Source organism: Cucumis sativus, chromosome 1 (assembly GCF_000004075.3).
Source record: "Cucumis sativus cultivar 9930 chromosome 1, Cucumber_9930_V3, whole genome shotgun sequence".
NCBI lineage: Eukaryota > Viridiplantae > Streptophyta > Magnoliopsida > Cucurbitales > Cucurbitaceae > Cucumis > Cucumis sativus.
This window is the reverse complement of record NC_026655.2, coordinates 6,135,897-6,160,076: the sequence shown is the minus strand read 5'-3', so window position 1 is coordinate 6,160,076 and position 24,180 is coordinate 6,135,897. Positions and strand designations below refer to the sequence as shown.

The window sequence follows — 24,180 nt, the reverse complement described above, 5'->3', positions numbered from 1 at the left end:
AACACACATTAATGAGAGAAATTCAATTTTTGGAAAACTTTGGATGTTTGGCAATTGGGAAACGCACATAAATAATTATGATACACAAAAATATTGAAATCTCAAAAATAAAATAAAACCCTAAGTCGTTTCTCATGTAGCTTAATTAATGATTGTTTGAAATAATATCACACTTTATATTATATTTCAAACATGTGTATCAAAATGTGATCTCATCTCTTGACTTTTTAGACCATTTTTGGCATATTCTACACCAATTGAAACTCATATAATTAGTATTTACAACCACAAATCAAAATGCAATTAATTAAAGAATGATAATAATTATATTATCAATAAATCTTTAATTGAGTTTAGTTTCAAATCTTTGTACTTGTTATGCTCAACACAAGCCTCCCATTTTTTAAGTACTTTCTATTTATCCTATTTAAAAGTAGGTTAATTAACTATAATTCAACTAATTATATATTACTTACTTTTTCTTTTTATTATTTAATTTAGTATAACAAAAAAGAGTTGTCACCTAGCAGGAATGGGGAGTGACACATCTCCTTCCCCATTTGCGTCGGCATCGGCGTCGGTGTCCCCTATCCCATTCTCTATCTCCCAAAATGGGGTGGAGATTCCTCGCGATGATTTAGTTTCTCGCAAGGAAATATTTCTCACGTTTTTTTATAAATATATATACAAACATTTCAATGGAATATATATATAAATATGTCCAAAAATATGTACATACTTTTTTTCTTTAGGAGCGGAGTGGAGATCAAGACGGGACAGAGTCCGAAAATGTATTTTCATCCCCGACTCAAAAATGTCAACGAAGAAAAAATAATCGTCACTCACTCCCCATTTTGCGTGTGTTTAGAGATTTTATGCTTTGTTCGAGGCAGGTCTTGGTAGAACCCCACCCGATGAGTAAAATTGACATCTCCATAACCTACCTACGATATCTAGAAATGAAAATCTTGTCTAATGGATAAATTTTAGATGGCTTTGATTGGGAGTTGGGAATTGAGGGTGTGTTGAGGGCACAATTGGGCCGAGCTTACAAGCCTGACAGCCCAACAAGACTGCCGACATAGCCCACAATTAGAATGAGATTAACCTTGTTTGAATAATTGCTTGTTAAGTATATAGTTGATAAATATTTTTGTAATAATTTACATTTGGTTACTTGTTATTCTAAAAACTTCTTCCTATTCTATGATCAATTAGTGTCTATAAATATTATAGCTTGAGGTTACCCATATAGGTTTGAATTATGAATATAAATATGTGTACTAACAATACAATTTTAATAAATCGGTAGATTAATAATTTATACTTTGATATAAATTCAATTATATATTTGTTGCTTTTATATCACTAGTGAAGTAGAAGAGAGTAATTATTTGTGACCTATTTCCATAATTGTTTAGAGGCGTTTAAAATTCAACCAATTCTAATAAACTCATTAACATATTATTCTAACCTATAATAAATAATTCAAAGGGTCTTGTGAATACATACATATACAATTATTATATTTATTTTGAGGGTACTAAAATAATTAAGAAATGCGTAAACAAAGTTTTCAATTTTCTATTTATATCCCACCATTCAAAGGAAAAAGAAAAAATGAAAAAGGTCTTTGAACAGTCTCATCTATGAGGGTTTCAAAAATTAAAATGGACGATTTGATGATGATTTTCTAAAAGCAATGTTTGGTATAATGTCCATGTGTCTATTCAATGAAGAAAATATATAAAACAAAATCATTTATTTTTGTAAAGAGAACATATTATTGTGAAGAAAAAAAATTACACCGAAGATCGTGTCATTGACCACTTGAATAGAATTCACACAAAAAGAAAATGCACGTTATTCTTTTTTATTCACCTTGACATATATGGTTTAAAAGTATACATAAAAAAATCTATATAACTGAATTGTAAATACACACAGTAGAAGATGAAAAGAAGTTATGTAGTACTTTGGAAGTTCATATATAGTCTTTTGAAAAGGTTCATTTTCTCCATGACAACGATGCCCTAATGAGGCAGAACTTGTGATAGGAAGTGGGGAAAAAAGTGTCCTTTTAGGCTAAATGATTCCTCGTATTCCTATTTTATTTATCCCCCCCTTTTTTATATATCTATATATTCTTTATTATTATTGTGAGTATATAAACATAATATTTAAATTTAAAATTTAGTTCATATCAAGAGGTTTAAGAAATTTCTCCTTCAAGGAGGATTCATGAAGTATTAAATTGGAGTAATAGTTAGTAGGTGATTAATGAATGCATTTGTATTTGTTTGTATGGAGACATTGAGAGGGCCGCTTTCCCTTCGGTGGTATCAACAACCGCCAAAGTTCCTCTTTTTTGTCCCACACTCCCAATTCTCTCGATTGATCTACAAAACAATTAACATGTTTCCTCTTTCATTTCATTTCCTACAACTCTTTTCTCTATTTCTTTCTATATATCCCTTTCTATTCTTTTCATTTCAATTAATACTCTCTTTTGGACTTTTCCATTTCTACCCCCATCAACACATTGTCATTCTTTTAAAATTTAATCACTACCCCTACCCATATCCCATCTCCCTTATCTCCTTCCGCGTCTTGTCTTTCTTATTAATATTTGATTATAGACTTACTTATAACTATATACATATGATGTATTCTTAAAATAAGTTTGAAAAGTTATTAAACACATGTCATATTAAGTCTAACACACTTTTAATCAACTCTTACAAATGTTTCTTGTATTTACCTAATTAATATGTTGCAAATTTATAAACATTGATTTTTCGTTAGGTTTGAAATTAAGTATTGTATCTAATAAGTTTATATGGATTCTAAAATGTTTAACATAATGGTCATTTATTAAAAATTAGATTCAAAGTTCAAAAGGTTAACAACTATACATTTAGTTAAATTTTGAAAAGTTAATAGAGATCAAATTAAGGAAATTTGTAAAAATTGATAAATTTAATAAAATATTTATAGAATATAGCAAAATTTCATATTCGATAAATGATAAACATTAATAGACACTGATATGTTTTTATCAATCATATTGATAGACAGTGATATATATAGAAGTCTATCAGTATCTATCATTGATATGTTGTATATATTTTAACTTATTTTACTATTTTAAAAAATGTCACCATTATTTGTTAGAACATGTTAGATATTCTTTTTAAATTTAAAATTTTATTAGATATAAAATTAAATTATTTTAAAAAATTATACACCTTTTTAAACGATAGAGATGGTTAAATCATAAACATGGTTTATGCTTTAAGATTTGTGTGGATTTAGTTGAATTTTTGGAGGGTTTGTGTCTAATATAGGTTTTCAAATTACTTAAAAAGTGCATAGTAGAATATTGTTCCAACCTTATGTCACTTATGTTATAATTTACTTTACAAATTTTATAAATTATAATTTAATGATAACCCTTTAACCTTCTTCTCATTTGTGTGTGTTTTTTTGTTGTTGTTAATTTACATATACAAATTGAAAGCTTAGGTTAGAGTAAACATAAAATTCAATTTTAATCTTAGATCATTTATCAATTGTTTTTTTTTTCTTTTAAGAATCTTAAACTTGTAAAACAACTTATAGATACAAAATTAAAATTTTAAAAAATGAATGAAAGTTTTAAATTTTAATTCAATACAAGTTTAAAGGATAGCTAGAACTAAACATTTTAAAAGTGGTTTCAAAAGGAAAAGGGTCTTCTAAGTTAATATATATTTAGACAAGTTTAGTTCAACTCTAACTGAAACAATTATATTTCCAATAGCTATGGCAAATAACTTTGAAGTAAGCCAAGGTTATAAACCTAACCATATGGTAATTAAAAGAATAGTTATAATTAATAAATAAGACAAAATTTTCTTTTTATATAAAATAATACCCCTTTTGTTTAAACCATAAAACAGAAGATTTCATCCTTGTTTTTAATAGTTTACCATAATCAGCAAATGATTTGCTATAATTTCTACTAAGAAAGAAAAAGAGAACCCCAATAATTGTTAGTAGTAATTGATTAAACAAAAAATTAAGGACGTAGAGAAGTATGAATAGAACAGTAACAAAAACTAATAAATCATAGGACAAAAAAGAAACAAAGTTTTTTTTGGATAAACAATCCCTTAAATATTTATGTTGAATACCATTAATTAATTAGAAAACAAGCAGTCGACACACAGGAAGTTTAATGTTTTCTAATTTTGAAATAGTTGTCACCAGCTTTCGTCCTTTAACAATCCCTGACCCAAACACACTAACTTCGACTCATCATATGAAAAGATAGCAATTACATCTCTTGATATGATATATGAATAATCATAATTACAATTTCTAACATAACCCAATTTAATTTACTTTTTTTCTATAAGAAAAAAAAAGAAGAAGAAAAGACCAGTCAATTATACACTGAAATTTTGCATGGGAATGCGTTACCAAAGATTTCAGCATCTTTTTTTCTTCTCTTTCCTCTTTTTTATTTTTATTATCATTTAACATTTCTTTTTTGTCTATCTCTATCTTAACTCTTTATATAAGCCTGACCCTCTGAGTATTTTCTTGCACTCACTTTTTCTAGACCTGAATCAATAGCTTCCATTCAAAGAGAGAGAGAAAAGAAAAGAAAAAAAACAATGGCAGCCTTTTCATATCAATACCAACCATTTCTTCTTGACTCTATTTTCTTGCACAATAACAATCCTCTTAAAATGGGAGGCTTTTTTGATGAACAGAATTTCAACACCAATTGTTTCTCCCCATTTTACCCTCAAGATCATCAACCACAGCAGCAGCAGCAGCAGCAGCAACAGCAACAACAAGAACAACCCATTTACCATTTTCCTGACCTCTCTAAACAAAGCCCTGAATCTTCAACTTTGGTGGACCGGTCGGACAGCGCTGAGCTGCCGGTTGGAGATCAGTTGAAGCCGGCTGTTACTGTTACCGTCACTTCCCCTTGTAGTAAGAAAAGAAAGAGTCGGAATAATTCCTCCGCCTCCTCCGCCCAGTCCAAGGTCTAGAATAAATTTTCATTTTTTATTTTATTGGTTTTTTATTGTATTTTGTAATTTATATAAATTCCCCTTATATATAGATTATATATATATATATTTAATTTCAGGGGAGTAATGATCAGAGCAACGGGAAAAAGGCGAAAAATAAAGGAGAAGTAGAAGAAGGGAAAGAAAGAGATCAAAAGGCCAAAAGTGGGAAGAAATTATTGGAGGAGAAGTTAAAAGATTCAGAAGATGGAGGTGCAACCACCGGTTACATTCATGTCAGAGCAAGAAGGGGCCAAGCCACTGATAGCCACAGTCTTGCTGAGAGGGTAATTAATTATTAATATAGTTAATTAATAATTTAAAAAGTATAAAGTTTTAATTATTTGAAAAGAAATATTTAAAGTATACCCCACACGCTAAGAACGACATGTCGTTGTCTTGTCATTTCAGGTGAGAAGAGAGAAGATTAGTGAAAGGATGAAGACATTGCAACGCCTTGTTCCCGGTTGCGACAAGGTAAACTTATACTTATATACTTCTATTTCATTCATTCATTCCAATTAAAATTCTTTTCTTTTATTATTATTAATTAATTAATTAATTTGGTGCTAAAAAATGGCCATGTGGGTTTTGGTGATGAATAGGTTACAGGGAAGGCCCTTATGTTGGATGAAATTATCAATTATGTTCAGTCTCTACAAAATCAAGTTGAGGTATAACACTGTTTTAAAATAATTTCTTTAATCAATCTCATAATTATATCATTAAATTTCACTAACTTCTATTTTTCTTTCCAGTTTCTCTCCATGAAACTCGCTTCTTTGAACCCAATTTTCTTCGACTTCAGAATGGACTTAGACGGTCTCATGATTCAACCAGAGGTGAGCCAAAAATAAAAACCATTCAAAAAATATTAATTTTGATTAAAAAAACTCATTTTTAATTAATATATATATATATTATTTAATTTTGACCAGACGACGTCGTTGAGTAGCATAACACCAACACTACCGGCGATGGCGCAATGCAGTGTCGTATCACAGCCGGCGTTGATCGACACGACGCCTCCGGCGACCCCATCTCCGGCAATCTCCACCGGGAATAATTTTCCCTTAATGGACCCTTCAGCTAATTTGTTTCTACTTCAACAAGGGATAAGCCCAAGTAACGGTTACTCCCAATCGTCACAGGTAATTAAATATAATGTAATGTAAGATATTAGATTATTGGGGATTTAATTAATTTGAGGACATTAGAAGTAACATTCAACATCGTTATCAGGATAACGTTAAAGTTTCATCATGGGATGTGGAAGACCAAAAAAGAAAGCAGCTTCTTATTTCATCAGGAATTGGCGACAACTTGTGTTACTTCCATTAAAGAAAGCTCTCTACTATCTCATTAAAATTAAATTTCTAAAAAAAAAAGAAAGAAAATGAAGAGGGATACGAAGTTGACAGAGAACCTGAATAAAGTGGAAGTAACAAAAATGAATGGACGAAGAACACAAAGGATCTGATCTTTTTCAAAGACATTAAATTGTGGCTGCTCAAGTTTCGAGAATCTCCAGTCATTTTTTTAGATTAAATAAATAAATTTATTTATTTCAAATGTATTAGTCTTAGATGAAAGAGAAAAAAAAAATAAAAAAACTGATTTGTTAGCTTGTAAGTTGTATCCATTTTCATTTTATATGTATGTAATTTCCATTCATCTGTTAATATATGCAATTTTTTCATCTACAGAAACATAGTTTCTATCTTCTCTTTTTCTTTTTTTCTTTTTTCTTTTTAATTCTCCTCCTGCCTTTTTGTTAATTTAACATATTATGAGTCGTCTTAAGTATGTCATTCCAAACCATTCTTAAATTACAACGAACAAGGTGTCGTAATCGTATTGGATTTTAATGAAATTTGGAGGATAGTATATGGTGGTTGAGTAAGATTGGGATTTAAACATGCAGTTATGTGAACAGAACGTTGTCTGGCAAATTGATGATGTTTGTCAAACTTCTACTGTGTTATGCTCATACAAAATGCCAAAATATATTAATCAATCAGTCCATCAAATCCTGTTTACTTTATAATTTTTCATTTTCTAAAATGGGAAAAAAAATACTTCTTTTCAAGTTCACTCAAGTCAATTATAAAATTCTAACTCATAAAGTTTTGAGTTTCTTTTAAGAACAATGATGGGTTAAAGTGTCATAGTTTAATAATCTAATATTTAGATAGAATTAAAGTAGATGTTGTCATCATAATTAACAATGATGATTTTATTTTAACATTAGAAGATAATCCTATATTATATTATCAAAGCTGATTAAATGGAACTTTTGGGATAAACTATGAGATGACATATTCTGAATGACATCAAAATGGAATAAAATTTCATGAACTGAAGAGAGAGGGATATGTTTATTTTTCTCAAATTTTTATTGACTTTTTTTCCTACCTGATCTTTAATTTGATTTGCTCCATTAAAAAAACAAAAAAAATAAAAGTTGAAAGGGGACAGTTGATGAAGTCATTTACAAAATGCCATAGCCAGCCAAATCTCTCTTTTTGCCAAGATTCCATGTGAAGAAATCCCCAAGAGGGTCATCATGCCTAGGTAACGTAATATAGACTAATGGCTTCTCTAACAAAAATTTACACCAAAATATTAAATTCTCTAGTGACCTAGATTCAAACCCATGATCTAAAAAATCTATGAATTTTTAATTTGAATTTTCTACAAATTTTTTAGTCCATTATAAAAAAAATTTTAAATTTTGATTTAATAATACAATTGAGGGATATTCGTCGTTTTGAGAGAAAACGTAGGTAATGTAAAAGAGAGATAAAATATCTCATCTTTACAAATAGAACATGAAAATAAACTTTATTAGAAAACAATACCTCTAGTAAATAGTAATCAACATCCACAAGGTAGGACAACTTGGTATGGTTGTTTTGCATTAAAATTATAGGAAGAGAAGAGAAGAAAAAAAGAAGAAGAAGAATTCCATGAAACTTCTCTATCAATTTCAAAGTCTCTATTCTAACCTTATATGCATGTGTTTTTTACGAAAGAATGGGAGTGATATTAAAGTAGTCACTATTTGTGCCCATAAATCCAATATGTCACGTTGAATTCAAAATACCATAATTTCAATATAAATTTAGTTCCCAAAAAAGTCACAAATGTAAACAAGATATATACAATATAACACCTCAATTTGAAGTAAACTTTTGAATAACAATAAAAAGTTGGGATTGACCCGCTAATTAACACAATGTGAGATGGTGAGAAATGAATATACAGCTTGACATAAAGAGAGAAAAAGAGAGAAAAAAAAAAAACAAGAAATTCAATTATTTGCATTAATTATTGGAGATAGCGAAAGATAATATTTGAAAATAATGAGGAGAAGTAATTAAGGTTTGAAGAAGGTTATTGGCTAAAAATGATGAAGAAACAGTGGCAAGTAGATCCTATATAACTGTGTGATTAAATAGTATAGATTTTGTTTTATAAACAATAATTGAACAATAGCTCTGCCAAAGCCAATAAAACCCCTTCGTGCGTTTTTCTTTTATTAAAAAAAAAAACACATAATTGCTGGGTTAAGCAACGATTTAATCCGTAAACATTCAATTTTATAACAATTTCATTAATTCGGGTAGTTTTAAATTTATAATAATTTAATCATCAATGAAAAAATTATCAACATTAGATTTTTTTAAATTATTTTACTGTATCTTATAAAAGTATTGAGTTTTAAATTAGTTTATCGATTTATTTAGATAAAAAAAGAAAAAAATTTGTTATATACATTAACACAATCTTTTTAGGATAGATACTAAACTAAAATTTAAAATGCAAAGACTAAATTGTTTCTTAATAAAATTTAGGAACGAAGTCGTTACAAATCAAAGCTCATAAACTAAATTTTTATTAATGCAAGGAAAAATTAAAGGATTAATAGTGATTTTTATCCTTAATTATAGATGACTCACATAATGATTTTTTTTAAAGAAACAAACGACAACAACCGACTAAAGAATTACATCAAAAGAAGAACTAGGGACTTAAACCACACATGGAAATTAAGGAGAAAAAGGAAGGAAAGAAGTTTTTCCTTCCAATAACTTTGATGCCATAGAGTGAGTCAAGACGTTACTTGGATGATGAACATAAATAAAATAGACATTTCTCAAGTCATGTGCATAGTTATTCACCTCGTAGAATAAAGATAAGGATACTCCTTATTAAAACAACTAGTTAGACAAGAAAAGAACACAACCTCTGAATAGTCTGACTCAACTGGTATAAATTAGCGCACATTAGAAATGAAAATAGTAGAAAAAGCATTCATATATAGTCATGAATTCAAAAACCTTGATATCTATCGTTGCATAAGAGTGAATGAATTAGCTCATGTATATGACTTGAGTAATTTAAATAATTAGCACGAGATTAGGGAGGATGAACAATAATTGAATGTGAAATGTGTAAACCAATATATTGGGATTAAGATTAATAAAAGAAAAGAGGGGGGAGATGCAAAGTTAGATAATAGATAATCAAATGGGGTTTTCTTGTTGTGCAGCTGTTGTGTACCATAGCCCCCACATGTTGAATTGTTCTCATCATGATAATTTTGGACCCCAAAGTTGATCTTCAATATGTCCTATTCTATAAATATACATATATCACAAATCTCCCTCCCCCTTCTTTAATTTATCTCATTATATTAATAAAAATGTCACACCCCCCAAATAAATTAGTACCAATTCATATTTATGGTTATAATGGAAAATAATGGGATGTAAAATTATATATATATATATATATATATAGGAAAATAGTAAATAATAATAAAAGGAAATGAATATAATTATAGCTGGAAATGGTGTAATTAGAATTATTTGCAACCTACCAGCCCATCAATTTGGTGTTTGAAGGGACCCTTGTGTTATTGTTATAAGAAAGAAAAATATAGGTTTTCGTAGAAGCCCTTTGGGTAGTCCCCCTGACCATTCTTGCCTTTTATTTCCAACATCTTAAGCATAGCCCCCTCCCTTCTCATTTAATTTGGGTGGTCACCACCTTATATCATTAATTAATCCATTAATGAAATAACATTAAAGTAATCTAGCTAGCTTGCTTCACTTCAAAGTTCATTTCTACTATCCATTTGGTTTTAATTTAGTTCATACATTTCAAAATGCTGTAATTTTATACTTTAGTTTTAAGTTTTAAGTTTTGTTTAATTTATTGATGATAAGGTAGTGATGGATGGTTTGTGTTTTGTGGGTAAGTGGGTTATTTTTGTACCTAGGTTTATAGTTTTATTTAATATATTAATATGAATATTTGTATAGTATATACTAAGGACTTATCACAATCTACATTTAATTTTAAAATTGATTTAGATTTAGATTTATTTAAAATATGGTGTGTGTGAGGTAGCCGACATTCATGTATGGTCTTGTTTCTCTCCGTTTGGCCTATGTCTTGTACTATTTCACATAACATCACTACGAAATTTCACCATCATCCTTTGACTCTTTCTTTCTTTTATTTACTTTTTTCCTTTTGGTATATGAATGGGACAAGTTGTGTAGAATCTCTCTATATTTAATACCACTCTGATTTATATTTATTGAATGATTAATTATTGTATGTACCAACTTTTTAAAGCCACAATCAATTCACTGTTTGCTAATTAGTTGCCTAATTATTAGGAGAGAGCTATTAATTATCCATTGCCTACATTACTGTTTCTATTTAATCTCTTCTGTCATTTCAACTTTTTTTTTTTTTTTTCTATATATATTTCTCTAAGCTTTTATTAGAGGGATATCCATACATGAGTAGAAGATCTCAATTAAGTTGATATACTCGAGCATCACAAACCATCATTTTTATAAGCGAAGCTAAAACTTGATCTAAATTTTTTTGGTCTTATTTATAAATCTCTTTATATGTTTATTTGATTGTTTATTTATATTAACAATGATGGGATGGATCAAGATATAATGTAAAAGAAAAATTGATATTAGTATGAAAATCTTGACCACAAAGCAAATGGGTACAAAAATTGAGAAAAGGACATGATGAAGATCGTATTGTTATTAATTTTTCATGGTTTAATAGGGGATATTGTTTTTGTTTGGAGATCTTTCTTTGTGTGTGTGTTTAATTAAGGGTATATGGGAATGAATGAATTCAGGCAGTGAAGTCTTTTTCTTTGTCTATCTTTTCAGTGAAAGGAAAAAAGGAAAATAATTTTTTTCAAGAAAGATATAAAATAGTTATTTAAGCCAAAAGAAAGAAAGAAAACCCTAAGGTCAGGCCATGGAATTGACCACTCTATTCACTCTCTCTTTCCTTGAAACATCGCAGAGACTACATAGAGAAGTGCTTTGTCGAAAAGTACATACTTTTTAGACCGTTTGATAATAAGAAATCATCTTCAAAATTTTATCAAACATTTTTGGGAAGCATTACTACAAAAAGGAAAAGTTTGAACTGTTTATGGTTGTTTGATATGTAGTTATAAAATCTATAATCAAATAAATGAGAGAGTGTAAACAGAAAAGATATTAACAAAGCACACAGATTTTCGTGGATTTGCTAACAATTTGTTAGCTAACAAAGAAATATTAGTTTTTGTTAGAAAAAACATCATATGATAATTTAAGCTGTTTGAGAGATGGAAATTAGGTTAAAGGGTTTCTACACAACGCCTCTCTAAACCCTAAACCTAACAACAAATTTCAAACCTTGTGAAAGTAATAACTGGTTTTGTTTTTTGTTTTTTGTTTTATTTTTTTCTTTCCTTTGAAATTAATCAAAATAAACAATAGAAATCAATAAGTAATTATCAACTATAAATGGTTAATTATTGAATGGGGTGATCTTAACATTTTAATACAAATCTTAAACCAAAATGGGAGGGTGAGAAATAATTGTGTTGTTATTTCTCACATTATCCTAATATCAATAATCTCCCATGTCAAGCAAGTGAGAGGATCGACAAACGACAAGGCAGGAGAAAAGGATGATCGCCGTAGTTGTCGTCATTGTTACCACTACGATCACGACCACCGTATTTAGTAATGGGCAACCGGGGAGGGACCAGTGGGTTAGAGAGAGGGCGGTGGTTGCGGCCAAAAAATGGGGCCAGGGTCCACTGGAGGCAACCCCCTATGGCCTTTGGCCCCTCAACCATTGAATTGCCTTGTCCCTTTCCCTCTCTTAACAACAAATAATATGTATCCACATCATTCAGCACCTAACCCTAACTCATGCATGGGCTGTCCCAAACGGAAATAACAACTCCCAAATATTTTTAATTTTTTTCTAAAAAAAGTATATCCATACTAAATATTAAAATAAATAAATAAATAACCCAAAGCCCATCAATAAACAAACACTAACTATATAAATAATAATATCAAGGTATGATTTATATAAATGAAAAAATAAATAGAAAATTTGAACCAATATGATTTCAACCAAGGGCAAGAAAGCAGTTGCATACACACACACACATATATATTATAACTACATATGCTTTGTTTATGTAATTTTTGTGACAATAAATATAAATACACATGCATGCACCCGACTCATTTTGTCCTTGCATATATATATAAATATATATTTTATAAGCTTTTGTCAACTTGGTCGCCGTGCAGAACCATGCAATTGGTACACATGTTGGATACATTATGTTTTATTAATTTGGATTCTTTTTCTTTTTCTTAATTCCTTTTTTCATTTTTTGTGATTACCTTATAATTAAGTAATAAATATGTTTGGACTGATTTGTATTGTGAATTTATTTAATCAATTTGGAATGAAATCTTTGGTTAGATTATATTGATAAACTATATTCCCTTTGGTTCAAAAACAATTTCAAAAAAGAAACAATTTCAAAAAAGAAACAATTCCTATAGCCCCACCAATCCTTGACGTTTTTTTAGTTTGAATTTATCTTTTACGCTCTTCCTTCAAGTTATTCCATGTGTTCTTGCAAATAATCCATATATGGGCTTTTAATATCTAATGATTAGTTATAATAGTAATAATATGTAGTTATTCTAAACGTATTTATTATATTAGTATATCAATATATATATGATTCTTGGGATTGTATATGTGTTGGGTAGAAGCTTAAATGTCAATTTATTCCTTTCATAAACAACGGAAATAGTTGTAGACTATCAATTAAATATTACTGGAGCTATTTTAATCTACTGTTAATTAATTTATTAACTAACTATATGTTATAAAATATTCCTTTTATCATTCTACAACATTGTATGAACGATCATGGTGGGCCCAATTGTAGTATAGGAACATCAAAAAACGATGGAGGGGTTAGGGGCTACGACTGATGGGTTGTTTCATGAAACTAGTCGTGGTGCATGTAAACTCGTGCGTATAAAAAATATAACATCATAAAAAAGTTTTAATTTAACACAAATGACTAATCGAATAAAATACAATTATAACAATCGTTGCAAATATAGAAAATATATTTATATTATTATTAAATATAATAAAATGCAAAACAATTTATAGATATATCAAAATTGAGATAAGCTCAGTCCATTACTGATGGATGGTCAAATTTATGATAGATTTTGCTACATTTACAATAATATGAGTTGGGTAATCCGTATTATCGAGTTATTCAGATTACTCTTCTCCCTCACTACGGTACTACCTAGTGCAAGAAAAGAAAAGAATAGTTGCAAATTTAGCAATTAGATTCAAAATAATTAAGTATATACTAACATTTAAAGTTTTTGCAAATATAACAAAATTTGTTAAATTCTATTAATGATGAAAGTTTATCACTGATAGATTTTGTTGCAGATATTGGTCTATCATTGATAAATTATACGAGTCTATCAGTGATAGATTTTGGTATATTTGCAATTTCTTTTAAATGTTGCTATATCGATTATGTATCAGTTATAATTTTTTTTTATAAATAAAAGCGAATTTACCAAAAGAGTGTATCTGCCCTGGTGTCCCATAGGGATTGAAAAACAATGGCGTAAGTAAAATTGAAGGCCTTGTGAGCGCAATTTGAAGGCTGGATATACACCCAACTGGGCAAACTCTTTCACGTCGGCTGGGCCGATATAGGCTTGACGTTCCATATGGGCCTTCATGCCCAGCCCACATTATCAGTAGATAGCAATTCTCCAATTTGGCCTACGTTCTTCGAATGAATAATATTTCAATATTCATGTTCTTGCTTTCTCTCAACATTCATTTTCAAGCAAGGAGATTAACAAGATTGTCAAAATACTTCACAAACCTACTAAAATTGTGCTTCTTCTTCTGCCTCAATTTTTGTAACTCAGTAGAAGCACTACAATAAAACCACTAATGTTATTGGTGATTTTAGAATGAAGGGATAATTGACAGAAAAAAAAAATGTTAAAAGAATAACACGACATGAACCAAAAGTTACACCTAAAAACCAAAATTGGTCTAGGAAAAGGGGTTAGGCTCACCAAATGTCTAATAGGACGTGTTTTATACAAAAGAATATTTTAGACTCATAATATGGTTTAGAGAAGAGGTTTGGCCTCTTAACTCAACATGGAAATCGATAGATTATCTAATTATCCGAAGGTGATTCTTTTTGTTAAGTGAATAACTCTGTAATCCTATATAAATTTAGAATTTAAGATGTATGAGTGATTTTTTTAAAAATTAAGATACATGCATCATATTCATACATATGAAATGTGTAGTTTGCATCTCATATCTTATTATGTTATGAAACTTTAGAATAATGTATACTACATAACCATAACAAACAAATATAGAAAAATGAAGCTATAAAAGAAACAAAAGCAGTTGTAGCAAAATATTATAATGAGTTGTGCCACACTAAGAGAGGAAGACAGTGATTGTGTCTTGGATTATGGGTAGAGAGAGATATGGTCAAATTGTGTAAGGAGAAAAATAGGTATTTATACACAATGATGGGCAAAGTGATGGACAAAATCATTAAACAAAAGGAGAAAGCATTTAAGAATGCAAAGAGAGACAAAGACAAGTGTGGAAGATTGAAGAAGAAGTGACAATCAAAAGGAGTTAATAGCAACCAAAATCTAAATGATTTCTTCTCTTTTTCTTCTTCTTCTTCTTTATTGCTTTTTTAATTCAAGACAAATGAGAAAAAATTTGACCATTTGTCTCCTTTTTTATGGAAAGAAACATAGAAATTTTAAAAACACCAATCAAACAACTAATCCCATCCTCCATTTTTGTCTTCAAACATTCATAATTATCCACACCTTTTGTTTTGTTTACCATGTTACTAAAAAGACTGTTTGTTTAATCTACGTTGTTGTTGAGATAAATTCAACCGAGAGTAATAGATCTGACAAATATACAATATATCTTTTGTTGATGAAATTAGTTTTTTCGCTTTCTTTGTAAATAATGTTGCTTCTTTCAACTTTTGTCACAAATCAAGTAATAGTGTTGCTCATATATTTGTTAGAGCCGTTTGTTTCGACATTTTGAGAATTTCTACTCCAACGTGGATATAAGATATATTATAAAATTTATATATCCATACCTAATTATTCAATGAAATTGTACCTTTTTTTTCAATCGATATTCCAACAAAAGAAAAAAGAAATTAAAATGATGGGAATTCTTAAGTTAGGAAAAGAAAAAAGAAGAAGAAGAAGAGAAAGGATTTTAGTTTAATAATAAGAACAGGATTCTCCAACTTTTGAATCCCCAACACCAAAAATTCCCTTTCGGGTTCTCATCTTTTTTTGTGGTTACCCCAACTTTAAGCTATCTCACCAATCATCATCATCATAAAAACACATTTTTCATTTTTGCTTTTGGGTATGAACAAAAAAAGATTCCAATGATATACATTTGTTATGAACAGAGAAACAAAATAAACAGACAAATTTCATAAGGGTGAAAGGAATGAATTAAGAATCTGAAATGTAAATTTGTTGTGGAAAAGTAGAGCATGACACTGTGCTTCAAAGAGATTTAATGGAAACAGATGAAACCAAAGTGTCTCCACTTCTTCCTTCAACCATTTATTATTATTTAACACAACACAACACTCACTTCTCTTTTCATTATCATTTACTTGAGTTAGAGTTAGTTTGGAAAATTTTGGATCTCTTAAACTCAGTTGAATACTATGCTTAAACAAAATTAGATTAATAAACAAACAATATGATTATTATGCTCAAACAAAATAGATTATTCGAGAAGAAAGAATATTCAAAAGTAATATAAGATTAATATGTGAGTTTGATTTCCTTGAATTATGCAAAGATTCAAGTCAGTGGTGGTTGGTTGTCAACCAAAGCATGGGTTTGAATAAAATAACATTACGAAATGTCTAATTATGTTCTCTATCAAACACTGACTTTGTTGTATAAATTAAGAACTAACCTCTCTAAGAATGTTTTTGGTGGAATGCTTTTGTTTGGTCAATATTTGTAGCCTTCATTTTCAAATTTCATCAAATAATCCTCCCTACATCCTACATCTCATTTTCAACACCCTAATTCATACATCAAAATTAATTAATGATAAAATTCAACTATACAATAATATTTTTAAAATCGATTTTCAACCCTATAATATTTCTCATAATCCATTTTTACCTCCTTTATCTATTAACTAAGACACTTTTATTCATGTTTAGTAGTTAATTAAACTAAGAGATCCCTTTCTCTACTCTCTACTCTCAATTCCCCTTTCTGTATATATTTTTGTACCCTAACATATATGTTCTAACATCAAAGAATTAAACCAAACCAAACTAAGGGCCCATAATAAATAGGGAAAATAAATACTTGCAATTTCAACTTAATTGAGATTTTTTTATAAAAAAAACTACCACTTTTGTTGATTCATAAATTAATGAATAAAGTTTTTATCCAATAGTTAGTTATTGCATATAATAACGATTAATATAAATATTTAAATAGTAAGATATTTATGTTTTAACGAGTGTATCAATCATAGAAGTCGGACTATATTATAAAAGTTGGTCTAAAATTCAAAAGAAAAAAAAAAGAAAGAGGAATTTTGTTATTTTGGGCACCAAATAAGACCAAAACGTAGGTCTCCATTGTGAGGCTCAAATTGTGAGCAATAAATGTGGCTCATCAACTTCCTCTAACAAAACACCCCTTTTTAATACTTTCAGCTTGGTAGGTTATATTTATTTCACAATAACTCTCTTTTTCTCCTTTTCTCTTTTCTCAAATAAAAAAATTCAAATCTCATTCTTTGACTCTACCCTCTTTTTTTTTTTTTTTTTTTTTATACTTTGAATTTGAAAATTTTCTAGACTTTCTGATTTTTAACCATCACTATATTTGATTATATTTATTAAAAGAAAGTGACATCTATATATAGTTTAAAACAAAATCAAACCATACAATATAATCATCAATTACCGTTTTCCTTACGCATTAGGACTGCAAATTTATTTATATATATCTAATGGTAGAAAAAGTTGTCTGCCTTTTCTTTGAAAAGGGAATTTTTCAATAGAAAAATATAAAAGAAAACATTATTTGACTTTGCTTATATTTAAAGTTAAGTTACAAATTTAGGCATTCTTGTCAATTTTAAAATAATAATTGGTTAAAGATAATTTTGATTCTAAAAAGTTGAATCAATAATAAATTATTGTGATTAGGCCTATAACTTATAATGAATAAAAGTAAGTATACACTATTCCAATGGTTTAATATGAAGTGGTGATAAAAAAATGAATTATTATTTAAAAGATATAAATGTAAGGATAGATTTAGGTTTGATTTTATTTTTTAATTGAAGATTATGATATATGTTTAATAGAATGTAGTTAAATTTTAATAGAATTGTCATAGCAAAGTGAGTTCATTATTTTTTAAAAAGAAAGTAGGAACTTTTTTTATAAATTCACAAAATTATTGAAATATTTACAAAAGGTATTTTTGTAATTTAAGACAAAAACAAGGCCTCAATATTCACTCAAAAGACAAAATAAAAATCAAATTCTTAATTTTAATAACAATTGAAAAATTGAAAGAAAAAAAAGAAAAGGCCTTGACGAGTTTTCACTCTCACCGTCTTCTCCATTCTCCAACTCACTGATTCCTAAAATCTCAAACAAATGCCCAAAACTTCTCTCTTCTCTTCTTCCATAATCATCACCTCCTTCCATTTTCCTTCTCCTTCCTTCATGACTTAAAAGCATCACTCTATGAGCTCCGGGACATTCCCCAATGGGTTGCGTTCTTGGCACACCAGCCGCCGACGCTCACCTCGGCCCATCAGGACCTACCCATCGCCGCCGCACCACCGATCACCTCTCTCATATCCACGCTGTTAACAAACACACAACTTCATTACAAAATCAGGGAGTTCGGCAGGACTTGGATTCCTGCTCTGTAGAGCGTCGGAGGCCTTCGCCGGGCCTTTGCCACAGGAATGAGCAAGGTTGGCCGTCTTGGCTACTGGCTGTCGCCGGCGAGGTTATCCAAGGATGGACGCCTCGTCGAGCTAATACGTTTGAGAAGCTTGCTAAGGTCTGCTTGCCACGTGTTCGTGATCGTTTTTTTTTTCTCACTTTTTTTTTCTCACTTTTTGTTTTTTTTTGTCTTGATTCAGTAGTTGTGGAAGTTTGTGTGATTTTTTGTTGTTGTTGGTGGTGATTCAGATTGGGCAAGGGACTTATAGCAATGTGTACAAGGCGAGAGATCTTATTACGGGGAAAATTGTAGCTCTGAAGAAGGTTAGGTTTGATAATTTAGAACCGGAGAGTGTAAGGTTTATGGCCAGAGAGATTTTGGTTCTGAAACGCCTCGATCATCCCAATGTGCTTAAGCTTGAAGGCTTGGTTACTTCGAGAATGTCGTGTAGTCTTTACTTAGTCTTTGAGTATATGGAGCACGACCTCGCCGGACTTGCTGCCGGTCAAGGAGTCAAGTTCACGGAGCCTCAGGTATCTGTTCCGGTTAATCCAGATTGTTTCTAATATTGGTTGAACCCGTTCATTTCGTTGTGTTTTGAATATGAATTTCGGTGTTGTTTATTGTAATTGATATTTTTCCGGCGAAATTTTCTTAGGTTTTGAGTTGATGTTCTGGCCTGCTCTGTTTGGCTTTTGTTTTCCTTTTCGCACTTATTGCTCTGTGTTTCAATATTACTGCAAGGGCATGAGATACTTGGATTTTTTTTGGCATTTTTCTTCCTTTTGTCTTCTTCCTCTTAAAAGCAAATTTAGCAGGTTTCTTGCGAAATTTCATGTTTTTGACTTCATTAAGCTACAAGAAGATCGGAGAGATATATAAAGTAAATTCTAAATTAGTTAATATTGTCCTGTAGTTAATTTGGTTTCGGTTGGATTAGATAAAAAAGTGTTCTTAGTTTCTTCGACATCTCTGTGCATTTGGATTCACATATTTGTTCCGGATTCTCTGTACATAGAGAAGAAGAGACTCAAACAGAAATTTCCACGTTATACTAATCTTTGGCTGAATTTCAATTTTCAGTGAACAAGCATACTGCTCACTTAGACATGATTTTATACTTTCAGAATTGCGAATTTTGTAGTTAAAAAGAAAATAAGAAACAAGATTGCTTGTGTCCCTTTAGTTTCCGTTGTTTATCATCTCCTTATGTCTCAAGAAATAGCTACGTTTCAAATTTGATGATTGGTTAAGTGAAGTGATCTAAGATAATTGGAGACAGAAAAACTCTAGTTTAACTTCAAGTAGGCCTCTTCAAACTTTTCCAAGTAGTAGATTGTATGCTAATGCATTCTCAGAGGTTTCTTGCATACTACAGAGGGTAGCTACCTGTGACATTTGCCACATTGATTATGTCAAAAACATTAAAAGATTGGCTGTAACTTTTCTACCAGGTCAAGTGCTATATGAAGCAACTATTGTTGGGGCTTGAGCATTGTCACAACCGAGGTGTCTTGCATCGTGATATAAAGGGTTCCAATTTGCTAATTGATAACGAAGGAATACTGAAAATAGCTGATTTTGGGTTAGCTACTTTCTTTGATCCTGAACAGAACCAACATATGACTAGTCGAGTAGTAACCCTTTGGTACCGTCCTCCTGAATTATTACTTGGAGCGACTCTTTATGGTACAGGGGTTGATCTTTGGAGTGCTGGCTGCATCTTGGCCGAGCTGCTTGCTGGGAGGCCGATCATGCCAGGAAGGACAGAGGTATTGCTACTTCTATCTCTCTATTCCTCCTCACCTATCTTCTTATTTTGTAACATTTTTCTGTGGTTCTTACTATATTTTACCTGTCTCTAATGAACTAAATTGGCCGATCCACAAAATATGATGCTATTAATTATTGAGCTTTTAATGATTGTGAAAAATAATTGATTTTTCATCAAATATGTAAAGAATTCATACATTAGCTGTTGCATGATATTTCAATCATTTAAATCCTTTTCATGTGAAAATGTTAAGAAAATGCTTGATATTTCAATTATTTAAATTCTTTTATCATAAAAAATGGGCACGTGATTATGACACCAGACGACAGTGAAGTGTACTTAAGAAAAATGTCGACAATGATTTTGTGCTTACATTTTTAACTTCCAATTTCAGTTCATAATGCAACTGTTTTAAGAGTCTATTCCAACACTTAATTCTATTTTTTCACCTCAGTTCTTACAAGATATATGTTCATCTTAAACTGATGCATCATCACTGTGTGAAGTTGATCGTGGATAACTTTTTCTGTTAGGTTGAACAACTCCATAAGATATTTAAATTATGTGGTTCTCCATCTGAGGATTACTGGAAGAAGTACAAATTGCCAAATGCAACTCTATTTAAACCCCAACAACCATACAAACGCTGCATTGCAGAAACTTTAAAAGATTTTCCACCTTCTTCTCTACCTCTTATCGAATCTCTCCTTACAATGGACCCCGATGGGAGAGGTACTGCCACTGCTGCTCTGAATAGCGAAGTGAGTAATTTTGCTTCATAATATTGCTTACGCAAAATAAAAATGTTTAGTTTTGCATAAAACTATATATTTAATCTTTCTGATTACAGTTCTTTACTACCGAGCCTCTTGCCTGTGAACCGTCAAGTCTACCTAAATACCCTCCTAGCAAAGAATTGGATGTAAAGTTGAGAGATGAGGAAGCTAGAAGGTTTTTCCCCCTCCTTCCCCTTGCTGGTGTTTCAATCATCTAGATCAGTCTTGGTATCTTAACAAGCAATTTATGCTTTCATTTCAGGCAAAGGGGTCTAAATGGGAAATCAACAGCTGTTGACGGTGGTGGAAGGAGAGTAAGAGGACGGGATCGGGTTGGTCGTGCTGTCCCAGCTCCTGAAGCTAATGCAGAGATACAAGCAAACTTAGATGTAAGTCAAACTTCCTTGTTTATCCTCCCTACATTTCAATCTTTCCATTAGTTATTAACGAATGTGTCTGCTATTCAGAGGTGGAGAAATGCGACAAATGCAAATGGTAAGAGCAAGAGTGAGAAGTTTCCTCCACCTCATCAAGATGGGGCCGTGGGATATCCGCCACACGAGACGTCCCAGAGGGGCCATCTATCATTTGGGGCAGCTGATACTTCATTCAGCTCCTCCATTTTTAGTTCAAAGTCAGGATCTGTTAAAAGTTCAGTAGCTGCCGGGGGACCTTCTCGGAGGAAGAAAGGAGATAAAGATAACTCCTCGATGTCTTCATCTCGAAAGTTCATCCGTGCATTGAAGCCATCAATCGGGTTATCAATGGATCTGTTGTTTAGGGGTAAATAAAAAGAAAGAGAAAAGAAAAAAAAGAAAATACATATCGAGTTTTTGAGATGCCAAATCTGAAATAGAGAAGAATGCATAAAAATGATTAAATCCTTTACTACAAAATCATGAAGTTCTTCCCCATCTCAGCTTTGGTACATAATCTACAAAGGTAGAAGTAGAATTAAGGCTGAGGATATTTGTGTATATTTTTGCAAAATGGGGTTCCAAATGCCATCATTTTGCTGAGCCTTTTTAGTAATATCATAATTGTCATTATTTTTGGGAAGCATGTACTGCTTCTTATGGACATTGGAAAATGGAAATTATATTCTTATGAAAATGAAGAGAAACTTTTGACCCTAATTTATTCATCCATATCAAGTTCAATTCTATGAAAACGCTTTTTTCACAAGTTACTCATTTCTGTTCCTCATTCTCTATTCAGAAAAAAGTTGCTAATTATGAAGAGTTGGCGAACTTTTCAATTAGATAAAGAACAAAAAGAAAAGAAATGATTGAACATTAAAAAACAACAGAAAATTTGAAGAATAAAAAGTAAAACTGAATGTACAGTTCCTCTGAAAGCTAAAAGGACATTTTGGGGTCTTCTTCTTCCCAACTCTCTTCTTCTTTCTTCTTTTATTGAATCCTTTTTGGATATTTGGTTTCAATAGTGCCTTAACCTTCACTCTTTAAGAGTCTTTTCCAAAACCCAACTCATGTGGAGTTTCTGTCATCACTTTACATTCCCAAACAAATTTGGGCAACCTTCCATTGTTACATTTGATTCTCCTATGGTTACGACAACTTTACTATGAGTCCATCGTTCTATCGATAAAACTTAAGCTCTCTTGCTCTTGTTTTTCTCTCTTTTTTTTGGTCTTACATCTCAAGAGCTTATAATGATTTGCCTCACATTCTTTATCGCTTCTTTTGTTTTATGTTCCAAGCACACGCTATTTTGTTATCAATTTTTAATTTCTTTTCTTAAACATTAATTTTCATTCTCCATGAAATTGGAAGTCGGGTTTGATTTTTAATAAATATTTTGATAAAATAGGTCAAATAAATAAATAATATAATTTACTATTTCTTAATGAAAAAGTAAACACAATGACTTTGAAATTAAAAGAGAATTATAGGATGAACCTAATCCCAAAGTTATGATTGACACAGCCCAATATCATTGATAAAAAAATTGTCCTCTCCTACAATTTGGACAACTCATTTCATAGATCAATGTTCTTGTTGATCATTTCTGTTTATAACAAAACCTTCGCACTTAATTCATTTACATTTAGCTTCTAATAATTGCTAGCTTAATTGAAAATAATTAAAATAAAAAGTGAGCAATGAAACCTGAGTGATAAAGTAAGTCCACCCATACATACATGCATGCATGCAATGGTGTCCAAAATCGATCTTTAGTCGTAACACACAATTGTAGATATGTACTTAGTGAAACTGAAGCTTTTGATAGCACAACACGAGGATGTAACATTGAAGTATGGAGATGAATTGGTGAAAAGAGCTGAAGTGTTACTGTTTATTAAAGAAGAGGATGTGGGACAAAAACAAGAGAGAGAGAGAGAGAGAGAGAGAGAGAGAGATGAGAATATGAGAGAGAAGGAAATTGTGATCTGAACCGTCCATCTCCATTGATGGTTGTAAATGTGCAAAAACAACAACTCGCAAAACAAGAAAACAAATATCGTTCCAATGGCTAAAGCTTGTCGGCTCAATCTGTCATTTAGATCACTACGAATGAATTACATCTAATCTCTTATCATTTTTGTCCCACTAAAAGTCACCTAAAGAATTACAGATAAATATAAACTTCAATTTCATTTTTTTGTTAGAGATTCATATATAACTATTCGGTTTCCCAACTTTTCAAATTTTTGGATTGAAGATTAGGGTCTCAATGTTATTGTTTTAATGTATATGAATAAATCAATTATTTTTTTCAAAAATTTAAATTTATAAACGATTTATTTTATTACAAATTAAAGTAAAAAGTTGAGAGACCTATTAAATATTAAACCCCAAGTTTTGGATCTTTGAGATGCTTTTAAAAGTTTTTTTAACCTCAATGTTGATTTAAAATTACTTTTAAATTTATATGTGTTAAAATGTAAATTTTATCAATACATCAGTAATGTATGAGTTTTTGACCAAAGTAAGAAAAAATTAATTAACGTATGTATATTAGCAATCAAAAGTTCGGTAGTTTGAAACTTTCTAATCATGTTGTTTTGGAAAATGCATTAATTTCTGTTGTAATCATATTTCGACTACTTATTCTTTTTATTTTATTATATATATATATATATTTATTGATAATTCACTTTC

At 30.4% G+C, this 24,180-nt stretch overlaps 2 protein-coding genes across 2 annotated transcripts; both read left to right on the top strand.

Moving 5' to 3' along the window:
• The first annotated feature begins 4,570 nt into the window (after positions 1-4,570).
• On the top strand, positions 4,571-6,774 carry LOC101205943 (transcription factor bHLH137). The gene is made up of 7 exons (XM_004153955.3): positions 4,571-5,042; positions 5,150-5,356; positions 5,481-5,546; positions 5,675-5,743; positions 5,828-5,911; positions 6,008-6,220; positions 6,312-6,774. Exons 1-7 carry the CDS (start codon positions 4,662-4,664, stop codon positions 6,408-6,410), a joined length of 1,119 nt encoding a protein of 372 aa, XP_004154003.1. The 5' UTR covers positions 4,571-4,661; the 3' UTR covers positions 6,411-6,774.
• Positions 6,775-18,117: 11,343 nt separating this feature from the next.
• LOC101205716 (probable serine/threonine-protein kinase At1g54610) lies at positions 18,118-22,191 on the top strand. Its single transcript, XM_004153954.3, has 7 exons — positions 18,118-18,622; positions 18,754-19,038; positions 19,960-20,277; positions 20,813-21,040; positions 21,130-21,230; positions 21,318-21,444; positions 21,523-22,191. Exons 1-7 carry the CDS (start codon positions 18,320-18,322, stop codon positions 21,844-21,846), a joined length of 1,686 nt encoding a protein of 561 aa, XP_004154002.1. The 5' UTR covers positions 18,118-18,319; the 3' UTR covers positions 21,847-22,191.
• Positions 22,192-24,180: the final 1,989 nt, after the last annotated feature.